The sequence below is a fragment of the Sebastes fasciatus genome, chromosome 12, assembly GCF_043250625.1.
Source record: "Sebastes fasciatus isolate fSebFas1 chromosome 12, fSebFas1.pri, whole genome shotgun sequence".
In the NCBI taxonomy this organism is placed as follows: Eukaryota; Metazoa; Chordata; class Actinopteri; order Perciformes; family Sebastidae; genus Sebastes; species Sebastes fasciatus.
This window is the reverse complement of record NC_133806.1, coordinates 16,867,796-16,889,485: the sequence shown is the minus strand read 5'-3', so window position 1 is coordinate 16,889,485 and position 21,690 is coordinate 16,867,796. Positions and strand designations below refer to the sequence as shown.

Sequence of the window (21,690 nt, the reverse complement as noted above, 5' to 3'; positions counted from 1 at the left end):
AAATCCCAGCCTGCTCTCTTCCTCTTGTTCAGCCAGTTACACAGAGGAAATCCTCCCCACTTTCAAAATAAAACCCCCTTGAAAGCTGAAAATAGGCCTGCTGTTATAATATTTAAATATAAAATCTGTCATACTTAAGTTACTGTCTCTATTATCCACAATGTTTTATCATACATGGTGCACTTTATTCAACACCATGTGTGGGATCTTGTATTTTGATTTTGTGTAGTTTTAATAAGAGTTGCATTTATTTTAATTTTATTCCAAAGTTTATTTGGAATTTTTTTTTGTGATCTATTTTTTATTGGTATTTAAGCATAATTATATAGGGTGGGGTTACAAATTAATAGATCACCATTAGAATAAAAGAATATAATCACAAATTGTCATGTACTAATCAATACAAAATTGGCAAGTAGCTACAGAAAAAGAAAAGAAAAAAACAAAACAACAACAAAAAGTAATTTAAATAAAAACTTCTGTGCCAACCAAATCCCTACCTTTGGGTCCCTCCCCTCCCACCCACCCTAGACCTTGGGGACACTAAGAACAATTATATGAAGGATTTAATTGTAGTGATTGCTTGTTTCCCTTGGGATATATTTTCTCTTTTTGCCAAGTGCAATAAAAAAACATATTTTTCTTTTATTTAGACACAACTCAAAATCTCAAAATATGTCTTATATTTTGCTTCGGCTAATAGAAAGTGATGGTGCACCATGATAAACTAGAACTTAAGAGTGCTTTTGCCACATAAAGTACCACAGATCTGGTTTTTGTGGTTAAACTGAAAACAAATCTCAAGTTGCCATCTCATTTCTACCTCATTCCACGCCCCACCACAGCGTAGTCATTTCTATCTAACACTGGTTGCTACTTGAAATAACATTTGCATGGACACAGTTTGTTTCTCTCCCTTGAAAGAGAGATGACATGTTTATTGACCACCGTTCAACAGCTCCGACCCAAGCTTAAACAATTCATGGGGCCAAATACTGCACAGTACATTCATTTCCAGCCTAGTTTTTGCAGATCATGTTAGCATTCTGCTTTGTTGAAGACTTTAGTAAAAGGGACAGACCCTGGAATAAGTTTATATCGTTCCTCTGGTTCCTCTACTTATTATCTCGTCAGTAATGAACAGGAGCATTTGCAACACAGATGGATGTTGTACTTGACTGATGGACCAGAAAGAGCTTCGAGGACCAAAATGTTGGCATTGTTAAGGCATCATTATCTCCAAACACCTTCCCTTTATTCATGGACAAGTACAGTCTGTTTAACAAATCACATTCAAATGTCTGCTACTGCCTTTTTTGTTTTCACAGAGTTTCTTTGCACTTTTCCCAACCTAAAGTAAGCCAGTGGCAGTTTGTTAACATGATCTGGCCCTTTGTCAGAGCAAAAGAAAAAAAAAAAAAACTTGCAAAGAGGAGAAAAAGCACTGAGAGCTTGCTTTAAGATGCAACTCAACGAGGCCATTACAAAACACATCAATATGATGCAAAAAAGAACATGTGAAGTCGAGGTATAATAAGTAAGAAAACAGATCAATGGGAGATAAGGTACACAGTGTCCTGTAACGTAAAGCACCGTTCTCACTGAGAACTATAGTGAACAAAAACACATTTACAGATAATAATGCCTGCACTTCACTGATTCAAAGTCTTGTTCTTCAACCCACTGCTGATTTTGAGAGATGCTGTGCGACTTGGTTGTGAGTGAGGCTAAATTTTGAAGTGACAAGTGGAAACATTATTTTAGGTCATTATTATGTTTCCGCAACCTGCTGCATTCCTTCAGTTAAATACTGTAAATCTCGTGATGTTCTCGTCATTCATGAGCACAGTTATCATATGCCGTGGCAACGTGTATATCACCACACAAGGTCCATGTCATTCGGATGTGCCACTTCACTTCTTCCTATGATTTGGATTTGTTTGATTTATTATAGAAGCTTCAGTTGGGAAACAGAGAGAAGAGCACAGCGTATTATAACAGTCTGCTCTCGATGTCTCAGTGTCTCTCCAGGTAAGCACACAACACATCCCGTATGTGTGTGCAAACATGTGGATGGACAGTAGTGAACAAGTTATTCCTCCGTTTATTCTGAATGTTTCACTCAATGTGGCTGGTTTCCTTGGCAACAGAGGTTGGGCCCGGGCTGTTGGATGCAGTGGGCTTAGCCTTCCAACCAAACAGAGCTTCCTGTTGGAGAGAGGAAGAGTTGTGTCAGTGTGTGTGATTTTAGATGTGTTGTCATTTTTGATATATAAATGGGAAATAACAGCAGCTCACCTGCACGGCGCCCAGAGTGATCGTCCAGCCTCCAGGTGTGTCTCCCCCTTGGGACCTCACTGCTGCGGCGGTGAGGACGCCAGCATTGAGGGCCTGGGCTGAACCCTGAGGTGCAGCTGCTTCTGAAGCTGGTGGCGTTTGTGTGGATGAAGCGGGAACAGTCGGCGTATTTTGGGATGGCGCTGCGCCCGTCTCCTCCTCGATGGGCGCATCTTGTGAGCCGCCCAGAACAGAGGAGGAGTTTGAGAGCGGCGGAACGGACCCAGAGACATAACTGGGTGCTGGACTGCACTCCCCGGAGGCGTTGGGGGGAGTGTGAGCGTGAGTTGGTTTCTTCCTGCGGAGTGTGTCGATCCAGCTGGAGCTGTGTCTGGAGGCGAAGGAGGCCAGGGCCAGAGACGAGAGCCTCATGTTCTTCCCTGAGGTGATCAGCTCTCCAAATCCTTCCTGGTGGGCAAAGGCGTAGCCTGACCTCCTGGAACCGCTGCGAGCGCCCAGACGGCCCTCTGACACGCTGCCCACCCCACGCCAGGCACCTCCCATGCTACGACCTACCGGCTTTCGCTTCTTCTGACGCACCAGCTGAGTGTAGCGCACCTGGAGAAGGAACAGAGGAGAGGAGAGGAGGTTTTGGTGGTTTGGTCCTGAAATTGTGGGTCCATATATATACCTATATATCTATATATACAGTATATTAGGGCTGTCAATAGATTAAAATATTGAATCACGATTAATCGCAAAATAATAGCACATTTTTTAATCTGTTCATAATGTACCTTAAAGGTAGATTTGTCAAGTATTTAATATTGTTATCAACATGGGAGTAGAATATATGCTATGAAATATGCTCGCTTTATGCAAATGAATGTATATATTTATTATTGTAAATCAATTAACAACACAAAACAATGACAAATGTTGTCCCGAAACCCTCACAGGTACTGCATTTAGCATAAAAAATATGCAAAATCACACACATAGACAGATAGATAGATAGATAGAGGTAATTTGAGGGGGGATGCCATCCCCCTTGTTAACCTGCCACCGCCCCTCTCCATCCCTTATTAGCAGAGAGCTTGCAGGGGCAGACATGTTAGTCTAGTCTGCCTGAAGGGCCTTTCACAGAGAGCGCAGTTTGAGCTGCACTCGCCGCTGGGTTCAGGGCAGCGTTCAACCAGGCGCTTTACTTGGCGCAGCGAAGCCGTTATGGTGTCACACAAGCCGTTGGAAATGATGGGTTTCAGAGCACAGTGGTGCCGTTGTCGCGTTCTGTGTGAAAGGCCCTTCAGTCAGATAAAGGATCATGATGAGTCAACTAAACAACCCCTCTACCCAGGGTCTGAAATTAAGTCTTTTCCTCACACTGTGGCAGGTCACTGAACATTTCCACCGGCAACTCAGTCTGCCACTTCTGAAATCTATGCATAATGCTCTTGATTATAAACGCTGAGTCAGTGGTACCAGACAGTAGAAATATGCAGTACATCATGTAATCTTAATTCGTGACTATTTTTAACGTAGCAATTGCTTTTTAAAAATAATATTTCTTAATATAAGGAAAACCTGTCTGCCATGGTGGCAGGTGACTGGAAATTTGTACCTGCCACAGCCAACATGTACCCTGTATTTGACAGGTGGCAGGTGCTTATTTCATTCACTGCCTCTGACCCTGCACTCTCTGCTAGTAGGGGATGGAGAGGGGGGAATCTCAGGTTAACAAGGGTGTTGTATTTTGGTCCTTTTACTAACAAAAGGTGGTAGCATCCCACCTCATTTCCCCTCAAATCGCCTATACTGCCACTTTTCTACCTAATACTCAATCTCAAACTCAAAACTCTTCGTACTTTACAACCCAAATGTATCCCACGCATAGACACCAGTAATAGTGACTGTAGAGAAACTAAAAACAAATAAAAAAAAGGAACTCCTTCGCACCATCTTGACAGCGGCTTCGGTTGGACGCTCAGCTGGCTTGAGACATACTGACTGACACTGAGCTCGTATTACTAAAAGTAACTCGTGTCATTAGGGTACACTGATTAAGTCAATATTTGCAGAGTATTTACAACGCGTGGGGCCAGTGACGAAAAGCATGAACTCATCACACACTCACACACACACACACACTCAGAGATGAACTGTTTGTACTCATGCAGTTAATGATTGGCTGAGACCAGTTTCAAACCGACCTGTTTGCGAAGACGAGACACTGACACATGTTGCAATGAAGAAGATGGACCCATCTTTGTGTTTGTGTGTGTTTTCTCACCGTGTCGGAGAGCTGAGGTTTGAGGTCCACCTTGAGGAAGCGGAATGCCAAAACTGGAACTATGCATATTGCTGTCGCCAGCGCAATAGTTAACCACACGACCGGTTGCAACAATGTGCTCTGGGCACTGCCTGCACTCACGAACACACACGTACAAACACACACATGAGCAAATACTGTATGTTTCAGGAGTTTACAGCATTTCACAAAGACTGTAAGCACACAGATATTATACATCTTTACATGAAGATCTCACTGGCGCTGCAACCCTGTCTCCTTCAAAACTATGTCCCCATACAATTCAAGTGAATTCTCAATTACGTTTCGAGGGAAATGCATTTTCTCCTCAGATTACGGTTGCAGTTTTAAACAGTTTTAAACATGTGATTAATGTTGTAAATTGAAACAAAACAAAACATGCAACAAAACTATTTGGTTAGGTTTAGTAAAAAACATTAAAAAGACTACGAAATTGCCACAAAACAGAACAAAGATGCAATAAAAGCACATAGTAAGGTTTAGGGAACAAAAGCATTTAGTAAGATTTAGTAAAAAAATAAGTTGACTTGACTTTTAGTTTCACACAGGACACAAACAGCAGTCTCCTGGGCAAAAGTTCTGTGTTTTTTGACTCATCCACCGCCCCAACCTCCTCCTCCGTGAGCAGACTTCTTCGGACTGTCATTACAAACGCATTTGTGATAAGCCTACGTCAAAAACAAACGTAATCCGTGACAAAATACGTTTCCCTCTAATCTTAATTCACAATGCAGTTTCATGTGGATAGGAACGTAATTTTTAGGAGACAGGGCTGTGTGGTGTGAAATGATTTCAGCAGGTGATTACAGTAAACATTACTATTCTCTATCACAGAGCCAATATTTTAGTCAGATTTTGGCTTATCACACATATATATATAATAACAGGCAGCGGTGCATCAATGTTTTTATGGTGCATTTGTATGTGTATTTCACCTTACTGACATTTTTCCTGATTCAATCTTCATATACGTTTGTTATGTTTATTTATTTAGCGTAATCTAATTTTTATTAAACTTTACTGTTTAAAATTAGGCTTACTATTATGTTTTCTGTTTCTGTATCTATATATATATACACTCGATAAGACAGGTTTATTGACATTTCTAAAATATCCCCCCTCAGTGCAATCTATCACAATTCACTTGACAAATATGAAGCATCCTAAAGTTAAGAATTATATATTGTTTTTTAATTTTTCAGTCTGAAATACCTATACTGATATCGGCTACAGTATTAAAGCGACAATTAACGATAATTAATGAGAAGAGGGGACTGACCTACAAAGTGGAACTGATTGGGAAAGATCCTGAAGAGGGTCTGACTGTGAAGAGCGAACATGATGGTGAAGTAGCAGCCCAGAGAGCCCCACAACAACACGTGGTTGATAACAGTCCAGAAGCCTGTGTCCAGAGCGATCTGCATAATCACACACAGACATACACAGATGCTTAAAACAGCACCGTTAATACACAACGGTGGAACATACAGTACAGTTCTGGAGTTAAACATAAAGGTTGCCAGCTGCTGCGATGAAAGTTAACACTCCTGTGGTTTCTCTCACCTGTACGCTGACCACAATGACCAGGGCTGTTGCTGTGGTGACTGCAAAGGTCTGGTAGTCGGCAAGGGGCACACCGGTGCTCTGAGTGGCATCGGATAGGACGGCACAGGGGACAAAAAACAGCACCACGGATGTGTAGATGCCCTGGGCGATGCAGATGAAGAACTCTCTCTTGTTGAAGAGGAGGTTGAGCTGCCCGGGCTCATACAGTTTAGGATACTCCAGACTCCTCTGGTCAGGAACATCCTGCAATGAGACAAGAAGTGAGGAGCTGCATTTAACTAAAATAAGACTACAATGCTATGTCGTGGTTATATACTACAGAAATTACCCAGAAAATACAGTACTAATAGTCTACAACCATGCTAGCGGCTGTGTGAGGCTGTACTTAAAGGTCCCATATTGTAAAAAGTAAGATTTCATGTCTTTTATATTATAAAGCAGGTTTAAGTGCTATATAAATACTGTGAAAGTATCGAAGCGGTCAATATACAGAGAAATACACACAGCCCGTACTGTGACATTGTGCGTTTGAAACAAGCCGTTAGGATTTCTGTCCATTTGTGATGTCACAAATATACAATATCTAGACCATTACACGGTTTTAAACGTAAACATTCTAAATGTGTCCCAGTTTATTCCTGGTTGCAGTGTATGTTAATGACATCAGCTAACAGGAAGTACACATAGACCCAAACTGTAGATGAAAAAATTAAAGGATCAGCAAAGTTAGAACAATATCCTGAACGTCATCATGGATGAATGTCATGGCAATCCATTCAGTAGTTTTCCCGACATTTCACTCAAATCATGAATGTCAACCTTATTGTGGCACTAGAGAAGTGGTTCTCAAATTTCTTTCAATAATGTACCCCCTTTGAAATATTTTTTTTCGGCCAAGTAGCCCCTAACTAACCCAAACTATTTCTGATAGAAAAACAAATAATGCGTTTGTTGCGGCAGTTGACGATTACATTGAAAATATGAAAAATATATTGAACATAAAATGTGGTTTATCAAACTTACGTTTACATTTTTTTATTGAACTTATTATAGTATCATTATTTTAGGAATTATGCATGACTGATATTTTTTAAATTACCAGTTTATAAAATCTCACGTACCCCCTGCAGTACTCCAAAGTACCCCTAGGGGTACTAGTATCCTACCAGCATTTGAGAAACACTTCGCTTGACTAGAGGAGCAGTCAGGGGATTTTAAAGTCAGTAGGATTCATCCTCTGGATACCATGTTGCTGAGATATTTCAGTCTGGTCCAAAGTGGTGGAATGACCGACCAACAGACCGACATTGTCATCTCCCGCTAATGTAACAAAAATCCATTCAATTGCATTATTTAAATCTCAAGGAATCATTGAGGGCATGTCCTCATTTACAATCATGTCAAGAGTACAATAAAAGAGAATAAATACACACAAGAACATAATAACGGATTACAAGAAGCATTCAGTCAGACAGGTACAATCGTGTTAATGTGTTATGTAAACTGTTCCAAGTTTGTGCAGCACGAACACCAAGAGCAGTTTCCCCAAATTTAATGTTTGCATGCGGGACTTCAAGCTTTAGCCGATCACTTGAACGAGTCAAATAATGACCGATCTAATAAGGACGTGATGTATGATGGCAAGTTGAAACTCAGGGCTTTATAAATAGATAAAAACCAAGAATATGGCTTCATCTTTTTTGAATGTGTTGATAAATGGCTGATAAATATTTAGACAGCAACAGAGAATTCCCCAACATTCATGTGGTTCTTCAATATAGGGGAACCAATACAGCATGCACAGTATGCGTGAACAGACCTGGTCAAATATCCCCATGGCCAGCACAGGGAGGGAGGTGTAGACAATGTTGTAGAGAGTGATGAAGTACTGATCGTACACCGTCTGCGAAAGAGAGAGGAGATGGACATGAAAACACAGACAAAGTGAAAACCATGATTACACTTTCCTAACCCCTGAGTGTTGACGTAAAGATGAGCTCTACTCTCTCTGACCTGCGCCGAGAAGCCACAGAAGAAGCCGAACCAGAAGTGCACCATGGTGAAGGCAAAGTTCTTGTAGAAGAAGTAGCAGAGGAAACGGCACATGCGCAGGTAGGACCAGCGACCGTGCACCAGCAGGAGACGCTGTAGGAAGCGGAACTGGGAGAAGGAGTAGTCACTGGACAGTGCGGCCTGGATCCCCTCCTGACCTGAGATACCAACTCCGATATGAGCACCTGGAGGAGTGGAAAGAGAAGGACACAAGAGAGAAAGAGAGACACATAAAGCTGGCTATAGCTGGAAAAACTGGATTTTGGTTATTGGTTTTCTTGTAGGGTTTTTGATAACAAATCGTCTCTGTACTATTAGAAATAAAGAGAAATAAGCAATTTAACTCATCTAGATAAAATACTACCACATTCTATAAAGACACCCTTTATGAAGTGTTAATAAACTGAAACTAATTTCTTTATTAACAGGTAATAAATCATTCAACATTTCAATGCAGTTTGCCCCTGTCTCCAGTCTTTATGCTAAGCTCAGCTAACTCACAGTAGCTTCATATTTACCGTATAAAATGAGAGTGGTATCAGTTTTGGGTTTCCAGGTTGGGAAAAAAATCTTTGACTCAGAAGATAAGCGGTAAAACAGGATAAATACCAGCCAGAGATTTTCTTAACAAGCTAGCAACCCACATTTTCTCTAATTGCTTATAAGTCATCTATAAAGCATTAGTAAACGATCTATTATTATTACTCACTAAAAAGAGGAACAGATAAAACAAATGCCTCAGAAAAAAACAAATGCTAATATTGAGATTTGAAGAGCTTAAATCACAGGATGTGAACCAATCGCTGTATTTCTGCTTTTGTACTTGCATAAATTCATTTGAAGAAACATTCACATATACATGTTCACATGACGTACATCAACAGACAAACACACGAGGTGATGCAACACTTACAAAACAAAGACTATTACAAATACACTTCGAGAAACAAAACATTGGGTTATTGGCTAAACCAAACCTCTCCCTTTGTTTCCCCTTAAGCAGCTTTAACGTCACAACAACATCTTACTTTCATTCTGTATCGCCTTTTTGCAACTCTTGATGAAGCTATATGCTGTATGCACTGAGTGAAATATTCAAACACACAGTATGAGCATGGACGGGTAACTGAACACGCCTAGTGGGCATAGGGTCCAGGGTCCCAACAGGCTAGGTGGCCCCTGGGCCAGAGTCTCTGTTTGAAGTTACTGCTAACATTTCTTCAGTTTTGCATCTTCAAAGAGATGCAATACTACCAAAATGAGACACAAAACCAGCACAGAGACAAGAAATGACCAAAATGAAACAGAAAACAACCAAAACGAGACACAAAAAGACCACGAAGAGATGCAAAACATCTACATAGAGATGCAAAACATCTACAGAGAGATGCAAAGTAACACAGTGATGCACGACTACAAAGAGATGCAAAAGGACTACAAAGGGATACAATACTACCAAAAACAGATACAAAACTACCATGGAGATGTGAAATGACCAAAATGAGACACCAAACTACCAAAAAGAGATACAAAATGACCACAAAGAGATGCAAAACTACCAAAAAGAGACACCAAAAGACCACAAAAAGATGAAAAACTACCAAAAAGAGACACCAAAATAACTAGAAAGAGATATAAAACGACCAAAAAGAGATGCAAAACAACCTAAAAGAGATGCAAAATGACCAAAAAGAGATGCAAAACAACATAAAAGAGATGCAAAACGACCAAAAAGAGATGCAAAACAACATAAAAGAGTTGCAAAACAACCTAAAAGAGTTGCAAAACGACCAAAAAGAGTTGCAAAACGACCAAAAAGAGACTCGATACGCTTACAAAGAGAAGCAAAACGAAGAAAAATATGTATTTTGAAGAGTATGGGCCTTTACATGTCTGTGCCCAGGGGCCCATTGTCTTATAATCCGTCCATGTATGTGAGTATGCTGCATACAGTAAGACTTAATGTATTTCATGGCTGTACCATTTCATCAAATGAAAATATCCAAGATGTCTTGTTTATCATGTTATACACATTTTCCCAAAGTTCAGTCGGACAGATTTGGTATGTTTGGGATTTCCATTAGAATTGAAAATATGGTATGAACAATGTTTGTCTGCACAGCGCAATATGTGGCCAACCTGCGGGTCCGTAGGGTTCGAGAGGACACTCACCACACTGAAGACACTAAGACATCAGTACCTAACTTGATGAAGACATCACACCTACTGCAACATACATTTCCACACCACCTTCGTCACTACTAGTAACACCATGTAGGTAAACAACTTCTACACTTCTGCTGAGAATGTCCATTGCCTAAAGGTCAACGCTGCCACCCATGCAGCTACTTCCCTCTTTCCTCTCCGTCCTGTCCTCCATGTCTGCACAACTCACTTTTGATCATGCTAACGTCGTTCGCTCCATCTCCTATAGCCAGAGTGACGGCCTTCTTGTGTTTCTTGATGAGCTCCACCACCTGAGCTTTTTGCAGCGGGGTGACTCTGCAGCAAATCACTGCTTTGCACGCGCATGCCGTCGACACAAACTCCATCTCCATGTCTGCTTCTAGTGCGTGGGCCTGTCAAAGAAAAGAGGGGAGAGAGTGGATAAGTTTAAAGGGTCAGAGTTGCATCTGTGGAAGAAAAGTACTTTGAAAAACAATAGTTTTGTTGATGCAAGTTACACATTTGACAGTTGACAGTTTAATTCTGCTTGTTTTGTGTACGTGCACAGTATGTGAGTGTGGCGGGAGTGTCATACCAGACTGTGACCGTTGATTACGAGGGCAAACTCTCCAGAGATGTTGTCCATGAGGTTGGAGGGAGGTGGTGGTGGTGATGGAGGAGGAGGAGGAGGGCACTGCAGCTGTTTCCCTCCTCCTCCTACCGTACCATCTCCTTCTTGTCCCTCTCTGAACCCATTACCAATGAAACATCCCTCCATCCCCTCCTCCTTCCCGCCATCTCTGGGTCGCGAGAGCTCGATCATCCTTTCCCTCGCTCTCCTGGAGAGGAAGACAAACAAACTCGACATCAACAGGGCTTGTCTTTAGAGGAGGAAATAGGGAGGAGATGAAAGAGGAATGGGAAAACGGACACAGGTGAGAAAACAAATCAAAGAAGAGATATAAATATAGATATAGATATAAATAGGACCCTGAAGTTATCGCTGTTGTTTCATACCTGGCCTACATCCATTTAGCACCCAAATCCCTGCAACATCTGTATGTTAACTGGTCCGACACACAAAAAACATCAAGATGGCGTCATGGTGTTGCTGTTCTACATACTGTATGTTTAGACTATTTGACTCTTGAATGGAAAACTTTTGGCACTTTAAGTTACGTTTTATGTTAAGCTTTGTATCTTCTTTATTTATAAAAAATGTTTGGTAACACTTTATAATAACCATCATTAATAAATAGTAAATTGATAGTTAATTAAAATGGAACAATGCAATAATAATTAATAATGTTAAATAATTATTAGTAATGCTATAATTCATGTTATTTTAACCGTCTATTGCTGTACACATTATAACATTTTATTTACTATATTAAGTATTTGATAATGATTACCAAATTATTTGCAAACCTTTGAGAAATCACTTGTAAAACATCTATAAACATTATTTGAATGGCTGTTATAAAGTTGCAACTGATGTTTATAATACCTTATTAAATGGTTAATAAATAAATTACAAAAGATCTATAAATATCATTTAAATAAATAGTTAATAGTTTGTCAATGGTTAATAATGGGTTTCTGGTCCATATATCTATGTAATGCTTATAGATATTTTACAAATGTTTTCTTAAAAGGTTTGCAAATAATTTGGTAATCATTATACTTAATATAGTATATACAATGTTATAATGTGTGCAACAATAAATAAATATCAGCTTATGACATAATATATAATTTATAAACTGATTATTTACACAAACCAATGATAGATTAAGCATAAATTATAGCATTATTAATGATTAATAAACATTATTAATTATCATTTCATTGTTTGTTAACAGTAAAATAACTATTAATTAAAGTTTAATTGAGTTTAATCAATTTACCATTTATTAATGATGGTTATTGTAGGTGTTACCAAATGTTTTAATCATAATAAGGTTTCATCAGTATGTTTTGTTGTGTGTTGTCATGTCTTTCCCGTATAGCACTATGAGCTCACCAAGCTAACTTATAGCTTTTGTTGTAATGGCAATAAAGTTATTGCAATTCACACAAGATACGGGAACTGTGGTATGCAATCTTCAGGCCATGCAAAGCTTTAAGAGCCGTGATTATGGGAAATACAGTGTGTGCTCATACACCATATAGTACAGAAGATTAGTCACAAGAGCATCAGTCAACAACACTGAGAGAAATTTCCAACAAGGCAGGATTGTGCAGATTGTTGCACTAGCATCAACAATGATATTGTCATTGACAGGACAAAATCTTTTACATATGCTGGTTTTACATTAGAAATTATAGATCTTTTACTTCTTGAAAGAAACTACTATGTATGTAAACTACTAACTATGTTCGCACTCAATGAACAGACTTTAGGGCTGCACAATTAATCTAATATTAATCGCGATCATGATTCTGGCTTCCCACAATTAAATGAACATGATCCACTGCGATATTGACGTTAAAATGTGTGCTCTGCTCATAGAAAACTCTGCTGCATATCAAATCAAGCGCTACCTAAACAGGTCAAGATGTTTTGGCTTAACATTTGGGGAGCTGTCATGCCATCTTTTGTTGCAAAGATTCGTTAATTGGCAGGAATGTAGCGCAATATTAAAGTGAAAGTAGTGCTCTGTTGATTTAATGTTGGGTAAAAAATGTTGGTACAATTTCATTTTGCCTCTAGGAGATGCAATGTGAATAAGGACCGGTCTCTCATTTTGATGCAAATATTTGTACGTTAGCAGGAATGTAGCACAACATGGAAGTGAAAGCAGTGGTCTGTTAATTTAAATGTGAAAGTGAAATAGAAATATTGTCCCTAAAATCAATGAATAATCATGATAAATAATAGTGATCTCAATATCGATCAAAATAATTGTGATTATCATTTTGGCCGTAATCATGCAGCCCTAAAATTGACGTAACCAGCTTGGTGGTTTTAGTGTTTTGATTTAGTGGCTAAATCAAAGCTTGGATTAACCACCAGCTGGAACACTGCACTTCCACAACTACTCACTCCAATCATGCGTACACTTCTCAGTTATTTTCTGATCAACACATGCCTTTTGTCATTTTTGTTCAGTGTGGATCCTACAGTGAAAACAGAAACACCAGACAGACAGACAGACAGACAGACAGACAGACAGACAGACGGACTGACCCGAGCTCCTGCCGTACGCTCTGGACAGTGTGTCCACTGATGATGAACACCTCGGCCATATCATCTGTCAGCATCTTGCAGGAGTAACCTATATTGACAGCCGTCTCTGTGTGAGAGAAACGGAGAGAGTTACTAAAGTTCAGTTAATAATTTCAGTTGAACATGTTCAAGATTCCTGATAAAGATAAACAGTTGAGCTGAACATGTTTATATCTTTATTCATATTTGAGAAAAGTGATTTAATTCCACTGCTTGCATGCTTTTTGCCACCACAGATCAATTATATAATTGTGGCTGGCACATGGACCTGGCTCTGTTGATGATTGGCTCTTGGTCAGTGTGACCAATAGTTGTAATCAGCTGGAGATCACACAGAACATATATTCTTTTGCCCAAGGAACAGTGTGTAACATTAGCTATTAGCAGAAATAGAATATAATATTCATAACTATGTTTTCATTAGTGTATAATCACCTGAAACTAAGAATTGTTGTTAGAATGAGCCAAACTTATTTAATTCAATTCAATTTATTTTTATATAGTGTCAAATCATAACATATCTACATAGGGAGCGGGTCCTCTTCACAGAGTCCACCATGTTGCTCTGCCATGTTTGTACAGTAGCCCAGAACGGACAAACCAAACACTGGCTCTAGAGAGAGCCTTTCACGTTTTTACATTACCTGAAGGCCACCGTAGTTCTCAGACACGCTTGTGAAACCGTGGTAACGTGAGCCGCAAAAGGGCAAAACCGTTGTACCACCAGCCGCCGTCTGACTTCCGTTGCTCCTAAAGTAGTGTTATTATGGTAAGGATGGCCTCTGAGTGAGGTGAACGGCGTTACCACGGTTTTGAACTCGGCAGCTCACGTTACCGCAGTCTTGGAAAGGGAGGAGTGAGTGGAGGGGTACTCAGTTGGTTGCAATCTGCAACCGCACCACTAGATGCCGCCAAATCCCACACACTGTACCTTTAAATCTAAGTTCTCTACAACTCTACATATCTGCAGGTTTGCCTAGTTTTATGTTGACCATTTCAGTGAATGTCAGGCATAATTCGCGGTCTGTTGAGATTTGAGTGTCGGAGCACAATGTCAACAGGATGTGTACATTGTATGTACACGTCCTCGATACCGTGCTGAGATGCCCTTTAGTATCTCTTTGTTTGTTTCATTCTTTGCAAATGGTGGTGCTTTTTAAACAACTGCTTCCAAATGAAGCTCTGAAAGCGTGTGTAAAAGTGTGTCTGTCTCACCCTGCTTGTCTCCAGTGAGAACCCAGATCTTAATGTTAGCCAGATTGAGGACAGCGATGGTTTCTGGGACGCCTTCCTGCAGCTTGTCCTCTATAGCGGTGGCACCCAGGAGCTAGACACACACACGCACGCACACGCACGCACGCACGCACACGCACACACACACACACACACACACACACACACACACACACACACACACACACACACGCACGCACACACGCACGCACGCACGCACGCACGCACGCACGCACGCACACACACACACACACACACACACACACACACACACACACACGCACGCACGCACACACACACACACACACACACACACACACACACACACGCACACACACACACACACACACACACACACACACATAAATTCCAGTTATTATACTGCCAGGGAATATCAGTAGGGCATAAAAACAATGTCTATCTTATGACTTGAAATGGCTTACCATCAATCCAACTCATTAAATCAATAAAACAACATCCTGCACTGACAAGATCTGACGCTGTTGTTTAGTTACAGTAAAAGAAAGGAATTTCCCCTTTCCAGTTATAGCCCAGACGCTTCATCCAACGAAACCTAAAGTTCCCTTTTTTTTTTTTTAAATGCCATTTTTATTCAGTTTGCGGAAGGAAGTCATAAATTGTGTGACAAACAAATGGCTTAATGTTCCATTTAAAGAAAGTGAAAGTCAGACACACAACATCAGACATGGATGCACACTCTCACATCAAGTCACTAACCATCATGTCTTGTTCTATCTCCTCGTAAGCGGCTGCCAGTCGGTCCTCTCTGCAGCTGGCGGCCTTGTCGGCGCAGCGGTGGCTCTCTGACCATGCCTCCCACTCGTCCTCTGACAGGTCCCTGTAGGCCAGCGCCAGCGTCCGCAAACCATCTGCTGCATACTCCTGGAGCCACATATATAACACAAACATATACACACGTTCTGACATGAGGACACACATGAGGTGAAACAATGAAGTCCTGTAGGTTGATGGTACTCTATTCCACTATCATTAGGTCCAAATTTAGGCCACATATCAAGGTGATATATGTTTCCAAGAGACACTAGATGGCAGTACAGCTCCATCCATCCAAGAGTGAATGTGCATGTGTGTTTACTCACATTGAGGTGGTCTGAGGTGATATTCATCAGTTCCTGGTTACAGGGGTGAAGTCTCTCCAGCAGCACAGTGTCGGCTCCTTTACAGTACAGACGGATCCTGCCCTCTGGGTTACGCACTGAGTGTAAAGAAGACAAAATACTTCAACAACTCTTCCACCACCTTCAAATAACCAGACTCTTCAGACTCCCCTCTTTTTCATCTTCAATAAATGTCATCCCTGCACACAGTGGGTGACAGGCTGTTTGTGGCAATGATGTATAAACTTGTGCTCAGTGCCTCGTGGCCTTGCTGCTCTGTTGCAAGACCAAAGCTGTTGCTAAGGCCAGGGGGATTTATGACCTGTGATTTCTGGGCTGTTTTCCAACTCATTACAAGAAGACCAATCACAGGGACACACAGTGAAATATCACTGAGGGTTGAAATGTAAACCTGACTAACTGGCGATCTCCTGCCAGTTGGTGCGAGTGTGGATCATGATTAAATACATATTATATACAGTTCTCGTTGCGTTAATGGCATCCAAGAATAAAAGAAGAGTGCTCCAAGATCTCAGATTTAAAGTGATTTTCACTTCAATAACCCAGCACCTCTTAAATAATTTTAAATATACAATTATGGACACTTGTATTTTAAGTGTAATTAATTTGCCAAAAAAGAGACAAAACGCACAATAACCAGAATTAAAGGTGCTAAATGCAAGAGTCGGGTATGGAAGTACTTTGCGTTCGGATTTTTAAAAAAAAACAGTATGCGGTGCAGTAACGGTGCCGTCGTACTTTTCTTTCCGAAGGAGCAAATACTTCCAATTTAGCAAAGCACCTCAAAGACAGACATCCAGACAATATTGTTGATTTTAAATACTTGAGGGCTACATGCCACTGTTCTGTTTTGCAATGTTAATAGACGTTTCTTTTTATTTATTACTTAAAGGCTACATGCCTGTTTTTTGTAACGTTCAAATGTTTTAATAAAGGAGTGCCTGTTGAATTACATGAGAATTATTGTTTTTTTTACCGTGGTATCGAATTAGTATAGAGAATCGTGTAAATTCACACTGGTATTGGTATCGACTACTAGATTTCTGGCACCGTGACATCCCTATTAAAAGCACGTGCGGCCGGCCCGGCGATGTCAACAAAGCAAAGAGAAGCTCTGATTACAACACACACAGAGAGTGAGGGACTTCATTCTCTGCTCAGGTAGACATTACTCCTCTTTATCTTTACATAGCAAATAGTTGTTTGCTGCTATATTAATGCTCTGGATATCATATAGAGCATCTTTAAAAATTTATTTGACTTTTTTCAAATTTTCTATAGATATCACAATAATATCGTTATCGTGAATTCTTTTGGCCACGATAATCGCGTAGTGAAAATCTGATAATGTGACAGACATACTGTACACCCAACATTTCTACTGCAACAAGGTGCTCATCATTGTAGCCTATCTACAGTAAGGTTGCTTTATGACAAGTGAAAAGTCTTCAGGCAAAATAAAATGAAGTGAAAACAAGGAGAATGCAACAAACTGAATCTCTCCAGAGTGCCAAGCATGTAGGAGAACTAGGGTGACATGAATGGCTCTCTCTAGAGCCAGTGTTTGGTACATCTGTGATCAGGTGATTATACACTAATGAAAACATAGATATTAATATTATATTCCATTTCTGCTAATAGATCCCTTCTGTTCCTTTAGAATGAACACCAACAAATTTTCAGTTTTTTAGTAAACTGAAAATGACGATCCTTGCACACCTATAACAGACATCCTCTTGCGTATGTTGTTGAAGTCCAGTATGGCGAGCAGAGTGTAGGTGACAGGTCGTCCAATCTCTGTCGTGGTTATCGTCCCGGGTGTTCGGGAGCGAAACACAAAGCCGAAGTTTCGAGCTGCTGTCACTAGAGCGCCCTCATCTGGAGACTGAGCCTTATAAAACAGCTCTCCTGGGTGGACAGATAAAGTGATGATAAATAACAGACAGACGGTGTCAATGTTTGCTGCCATTCCACCTCCCAGATTCCCCTCTCTCACCCTCACTCTTCTCCTCACTCATGACGGTGTGACAGAGGGAGAGCAGGCGGAAAAACTCATGAGTGTGTGCGTCTCCCACTTTCACTGATTCCAGCAGGGTGTCGTCATAGAAACAGAAGTCTGGGTCCGCCAGGTGGTTGAAGGGGGTGAAGTCCAATCTCTGATGATAAATGATGAGTCAGGGACTCTGATAATACGCCATAAACTAGGAGTACATACTACATACGCATGTGTATGAATGCATGCAAAAACAGATATGGCTACTTACCTTTGGCTGAGGTCCCAACGGGTCTGTTCCTTCACCTGACAGTAACACACACACACACACACACACACACACACACACACACACACACACACACACACACACACACACACACACACACACACACACACACACACAGACACAAACACACACACGTTTAAGACTGTGTTGTGTAGTTTTTGTGCATGTTGATTACACTCAGTGGCCACTTTATTAGGTACATCTGTACAAGCTAATGCAATCCAATACAACTGTTTTGCCATATAGTCAATAAAGTCTGCTTTTATGCCTATATAGATGTGTTGTCATGGAGGTATTAATTCAATTATATGTTCAGTTTTAGCATTAAGGTCAGAGTTAGTGGTGGTGCATCATATTCAGAAGTGTTTCTAATATTCTCCCCCCTCATATATGTGAATAGAAAGGACAAAAATATAATGTAGTCCAGTACAACAACACCTTTAACTGTGACATCAGCAATACACATATTGTTGAATTAATACAATTTAATAAAACTGAACACTATACATTCAGGCTCCCTCATGTGGCTCAAAGGTGTACTGCAGATATAAATGTTAAATAAAGGATTAAGAAATTCTGCTCATTTATTTGGCGACCCTGGTAAAATCTCTGGCGACCAACTTGTGGGCTCCGACCCAGTCTTTGGGAATGACTGCAATAGAATGTATAGGTGTGCCTAATAAAGTGGCCACTAAGTGTATATGTGTGTTTGTGTGCACACTTACCGTAAGTCTGTCTATTGATGGAGCACTTATTGAAGCTCATGATGTTCTGAGTGAGAGTTCCAGTCTTGTCACTGAAGATATACTCAACCTAAAGGAAACAAATTAAATGGTCACACTGAATCTAAAATAACACAGATAATGTAATTGTTGTAAAATTATTGTAAATATAGAAGTAAGATTAAGCTATTGTCGTATTCTGAAATAAAAATAAAGATCTTCAACTTCATTTTGGATCTAAATTATCTTAAAAATTGAGATGCATGAAATGGGTATAGGGTGAGAAATCTTTTGACTGCCTTTACTGAACACTATTTAAAGCCCAAGAGAGTGATGCACTCTTCAGACCAATCTGTGAAGCCTCCTCAGCTCTTAATTTAGATTCCTTTTAGTCTGCATGTGCAGTAAAGAAACAAGTGATTCATTATGTTATTGCAGAATGTATTGAAAAATAAATAGAAACGCATTTTAAAAGAATTTAAGATAAATTAACTAAGCATCAGAAAAGCAACAGAAACTCAAATGAATGTAGGATGGATGGGCAAAATATACAATCAATAAACATGCATGAAATATCAATATGAACACACAGACTGTTTGCTGTATTGTAACTGTGGCTGCCCACCTGGCCCAGCTCCTCGTTCAGGGTGGTGGTCCTGGCCTCAGCTGCTGTGTTACACTGGGAGCAAAACATCTGCTGGTCCCAGTTAATGAAGTAGCTGTGGCCCAGCCTGATCACCTCCACACTGACACACAGACAGGTGAGAGAGGGACATGGTTACAAAAACAGTAAAGTAAAAGTCATATAACTTACAACACTAACAGTACACCTTGAACACACAGAGAGAGAGGACAATAAATGCTCATCAGTTAATAGTTTAGCAAAGCAATGTACTGCTGCGGACGAGGCCAATAGCAAAACGTATTTTAGCCACCTACAAGAAATACTCACCTAAATAAATCATCAATCCGAAATAACCAAAATAACACAATAACACAAAACAAACTAACTGATTGAGGCAACGGTAGATCAGCAACTCACGTGTTCGGCAAGGTAAAATTACTGTTTTTTTCCAATGGAGTCTGGTTGCTTTGGTGAGAGCGTAGATTACAGCTTCAGTTCCCTGTCGGAAACATAGACTGTATAGCTGTCTCACGGCAAGGTAACCCAGCGAAAATATTCTTCATATAGCTGCCCCGTCCACAGCAGTACATTGCTTTGCTTCCGTGTGGTAACTCCTGTCTGTTTTTCTAAGCGGGAGTGAGCCGACCGTCATCTACTGTAGGTAATACACTGAGTATGGATAAGTACCTCATACAACCCCACTTCAAAACACCTAAACTCTCCCTTTAATACCACTTCTGTTCATTTTCTGTGATTCATATATGTCTTTCGCCACTCTTCGATATACATATACTTTTCTTTTACACAGTATGCCTTGGACTTCTCCTCACCTGACATACAGAGAGATAGGCACCACGGTGTTGAGGATGATGATGTAAGACCAGAAGGAGAGGAAGGCCGAGAACAGGAAGTTGTCCACCGGAGGGTCCCAGGGCAGGTAGCTCTGAAACAGGGAGCCCACCTCTCTCTCCCACACGGCGTTACCAACAGCAAGGATGACACCCATACACACCAGGAAGCCAAAGATCTGATAGACACATTACAGACAGAGTAAGCAAGAGTACAAGCAGATATCTCTGGTCAGCTGAGCCCAAATTAGGATCGAATACAGGAGATATATGAAACTAAATTCAAGCCACTGAGTTCATGTCCTGAAATAGTGACTATATGAGCCATGAAAGTGAGAGGTTTGGGGTGTCCTACCCAGAGGACCAGAGTGTTCATCAGGCGATCGATGCTCGTACGCTTAAACTTGGTGCGACCGCTGTTCTGCATCAGCTTGGTATCTGGGCCTGAGACAAAAACAGGGGTAGTTAAACCTGTTATACACGTCACATACATACTTCTTTCACACACAAATACAAACAGACCTGCAAAGATGACGAGGCCGTAGCAGGCCTCCGTGTTGCGGAGGACGCATCCTCGCAGCAGCATGTTCTGGTTGGTCAGGGTGTATTTCTTGTCTCTCCAGTACAGAGTCCCACAGAAACGATCCAGCTTGTTGTTGGGGGGCTCACATACCACCTCACCTTCATACACACACACACACACACACACACACACACACACACACACACACACACACACACACACACACATAAATAAAAATATAAATATAAATCAGATGTCTATTAAATCCAATTGCAGTATTAGGTTTATGTATTAGGTTTATTTTCCTAGCTGTATGATATAGTGCTGAATTAATCATCCACCTGACATCATGCTGAAACACATACCTTTCGTAAGTTGATATGTGTGGGTTGATTTGCTGCAGTAATGCATTTTGTGCAGCAGGTGAGGAGTGTGTGTGTGTGTGTGTGTGTGTGTGTGGGCGCGCTGTGCTGCTGACACTAAAGTCTTTGGTTGTGTGAGACTAGTGGGCGGGTGATGATAGGCTGTCGTTCAATGCTGGCAGGGTAGGGCAGACAGAAAGTGTGTGTGTGTACATTTTGTGCTCATGTGCGAGGGTGTGAAGGTGGATCACGCTTGCCTTATAAACACTGAAACCTGATGACCTATATTATATTATCAAGACAGGAAGATGAAGAG

General features: G+C 40.6%; 2 protein-coding genes across 5 annotated transcripts in view; one reads left to right on the top strand and one right to left on the bottom strand.

Annotated features, from left to right (window-relative positions):
- flad1 (flavin adenine dinucleotide synthetase 1) overlaps positions 1–21,690 on the top strand; it is a 276,153-nt gene that overhangs the window by 53,478 nt on the left and 200,985 nt on the right. The window lies entirely within an intron of this gene.
- The window catches only part of atp8b2 (ATPase phospholipid transporting 8B2), a 34,245-nt gene continuing 13,458 nt past the window's right edge, over positions 904–21,690 (bottom strand). For all 4 annotated transcript variants that reach the window (XM_074653650.1, XM_074653651.1, XM_074653652.1 and 1 more), the window contains 21 exons: positions 21,012–21,170; positions 20,845–20,933; positions 20,472–20,668; positions 19,642–19,762; positions 19,020–19,107; positions 18,277–18,311; positions 18,009–18,168; positions 17,732–17,920; positions 15,974–16,089; positions 15,591–15,755; positions 14,835–14,946; positions 13,581–13,686; positions 10,986–11,229; positions 10,620–10,803; positions 8,186–8,409; positions 7,992–8,075; positions 6,170–6,415; positions 5,886–6,024; positions 4,568–4,698; positions 2,299–2,895; positions 904–2,208 (listed from right to left, as the gene is read on the bottom strand). In XM_074653650.1, the coding sequence (XP_074509751.1) occupies positions 2,119–2,208; positions 2,299–2,895; positions 4,568–4,698; positions 5,886–6,024; positions 6,170–6,415; positions 7,992–8,075; positions 8,186–8,409; positions 10,620–10,803; positions 10,986–11,229; positions 13,581–13,686; positions 14,835–14,946; positions 15,591–15,755; positions 15,974–16,089; positions 17,732–17,920; positions 18,009–18,168; positions 18,277–18,311; positions 19,020–19,107; positions 19,642–19,762; positions 20,472–20,668; positions 20,845–20,933; positions 21,012–21,170 (3,476 nt within the window). In that variant the 3' untranslated portion in view covers positions 904–2,118. The remainder of the gene's footprint in view (positions 2,209–2,298; positions 2,896–4,567; positions 4,699–5,885; positions 6,025–6,169; positions 6,416–7,991; positions 8,076–8,185; positions 8,410–10,619; positions 10,804–10,985; positions 11,230–13,580; positions 13,687–14,834; positions 14,947–15,590; positions 15,756–15,973; positions 16,090–17,731; positions 17,921–18,008; positions 18,169–18,276; positions 18,312–19,019; positions 19,108–19,641; positions 19,763–20,471; positions 20,669–20,844; positions 20,934–21,011; positions 21,171–21,690) is intronic.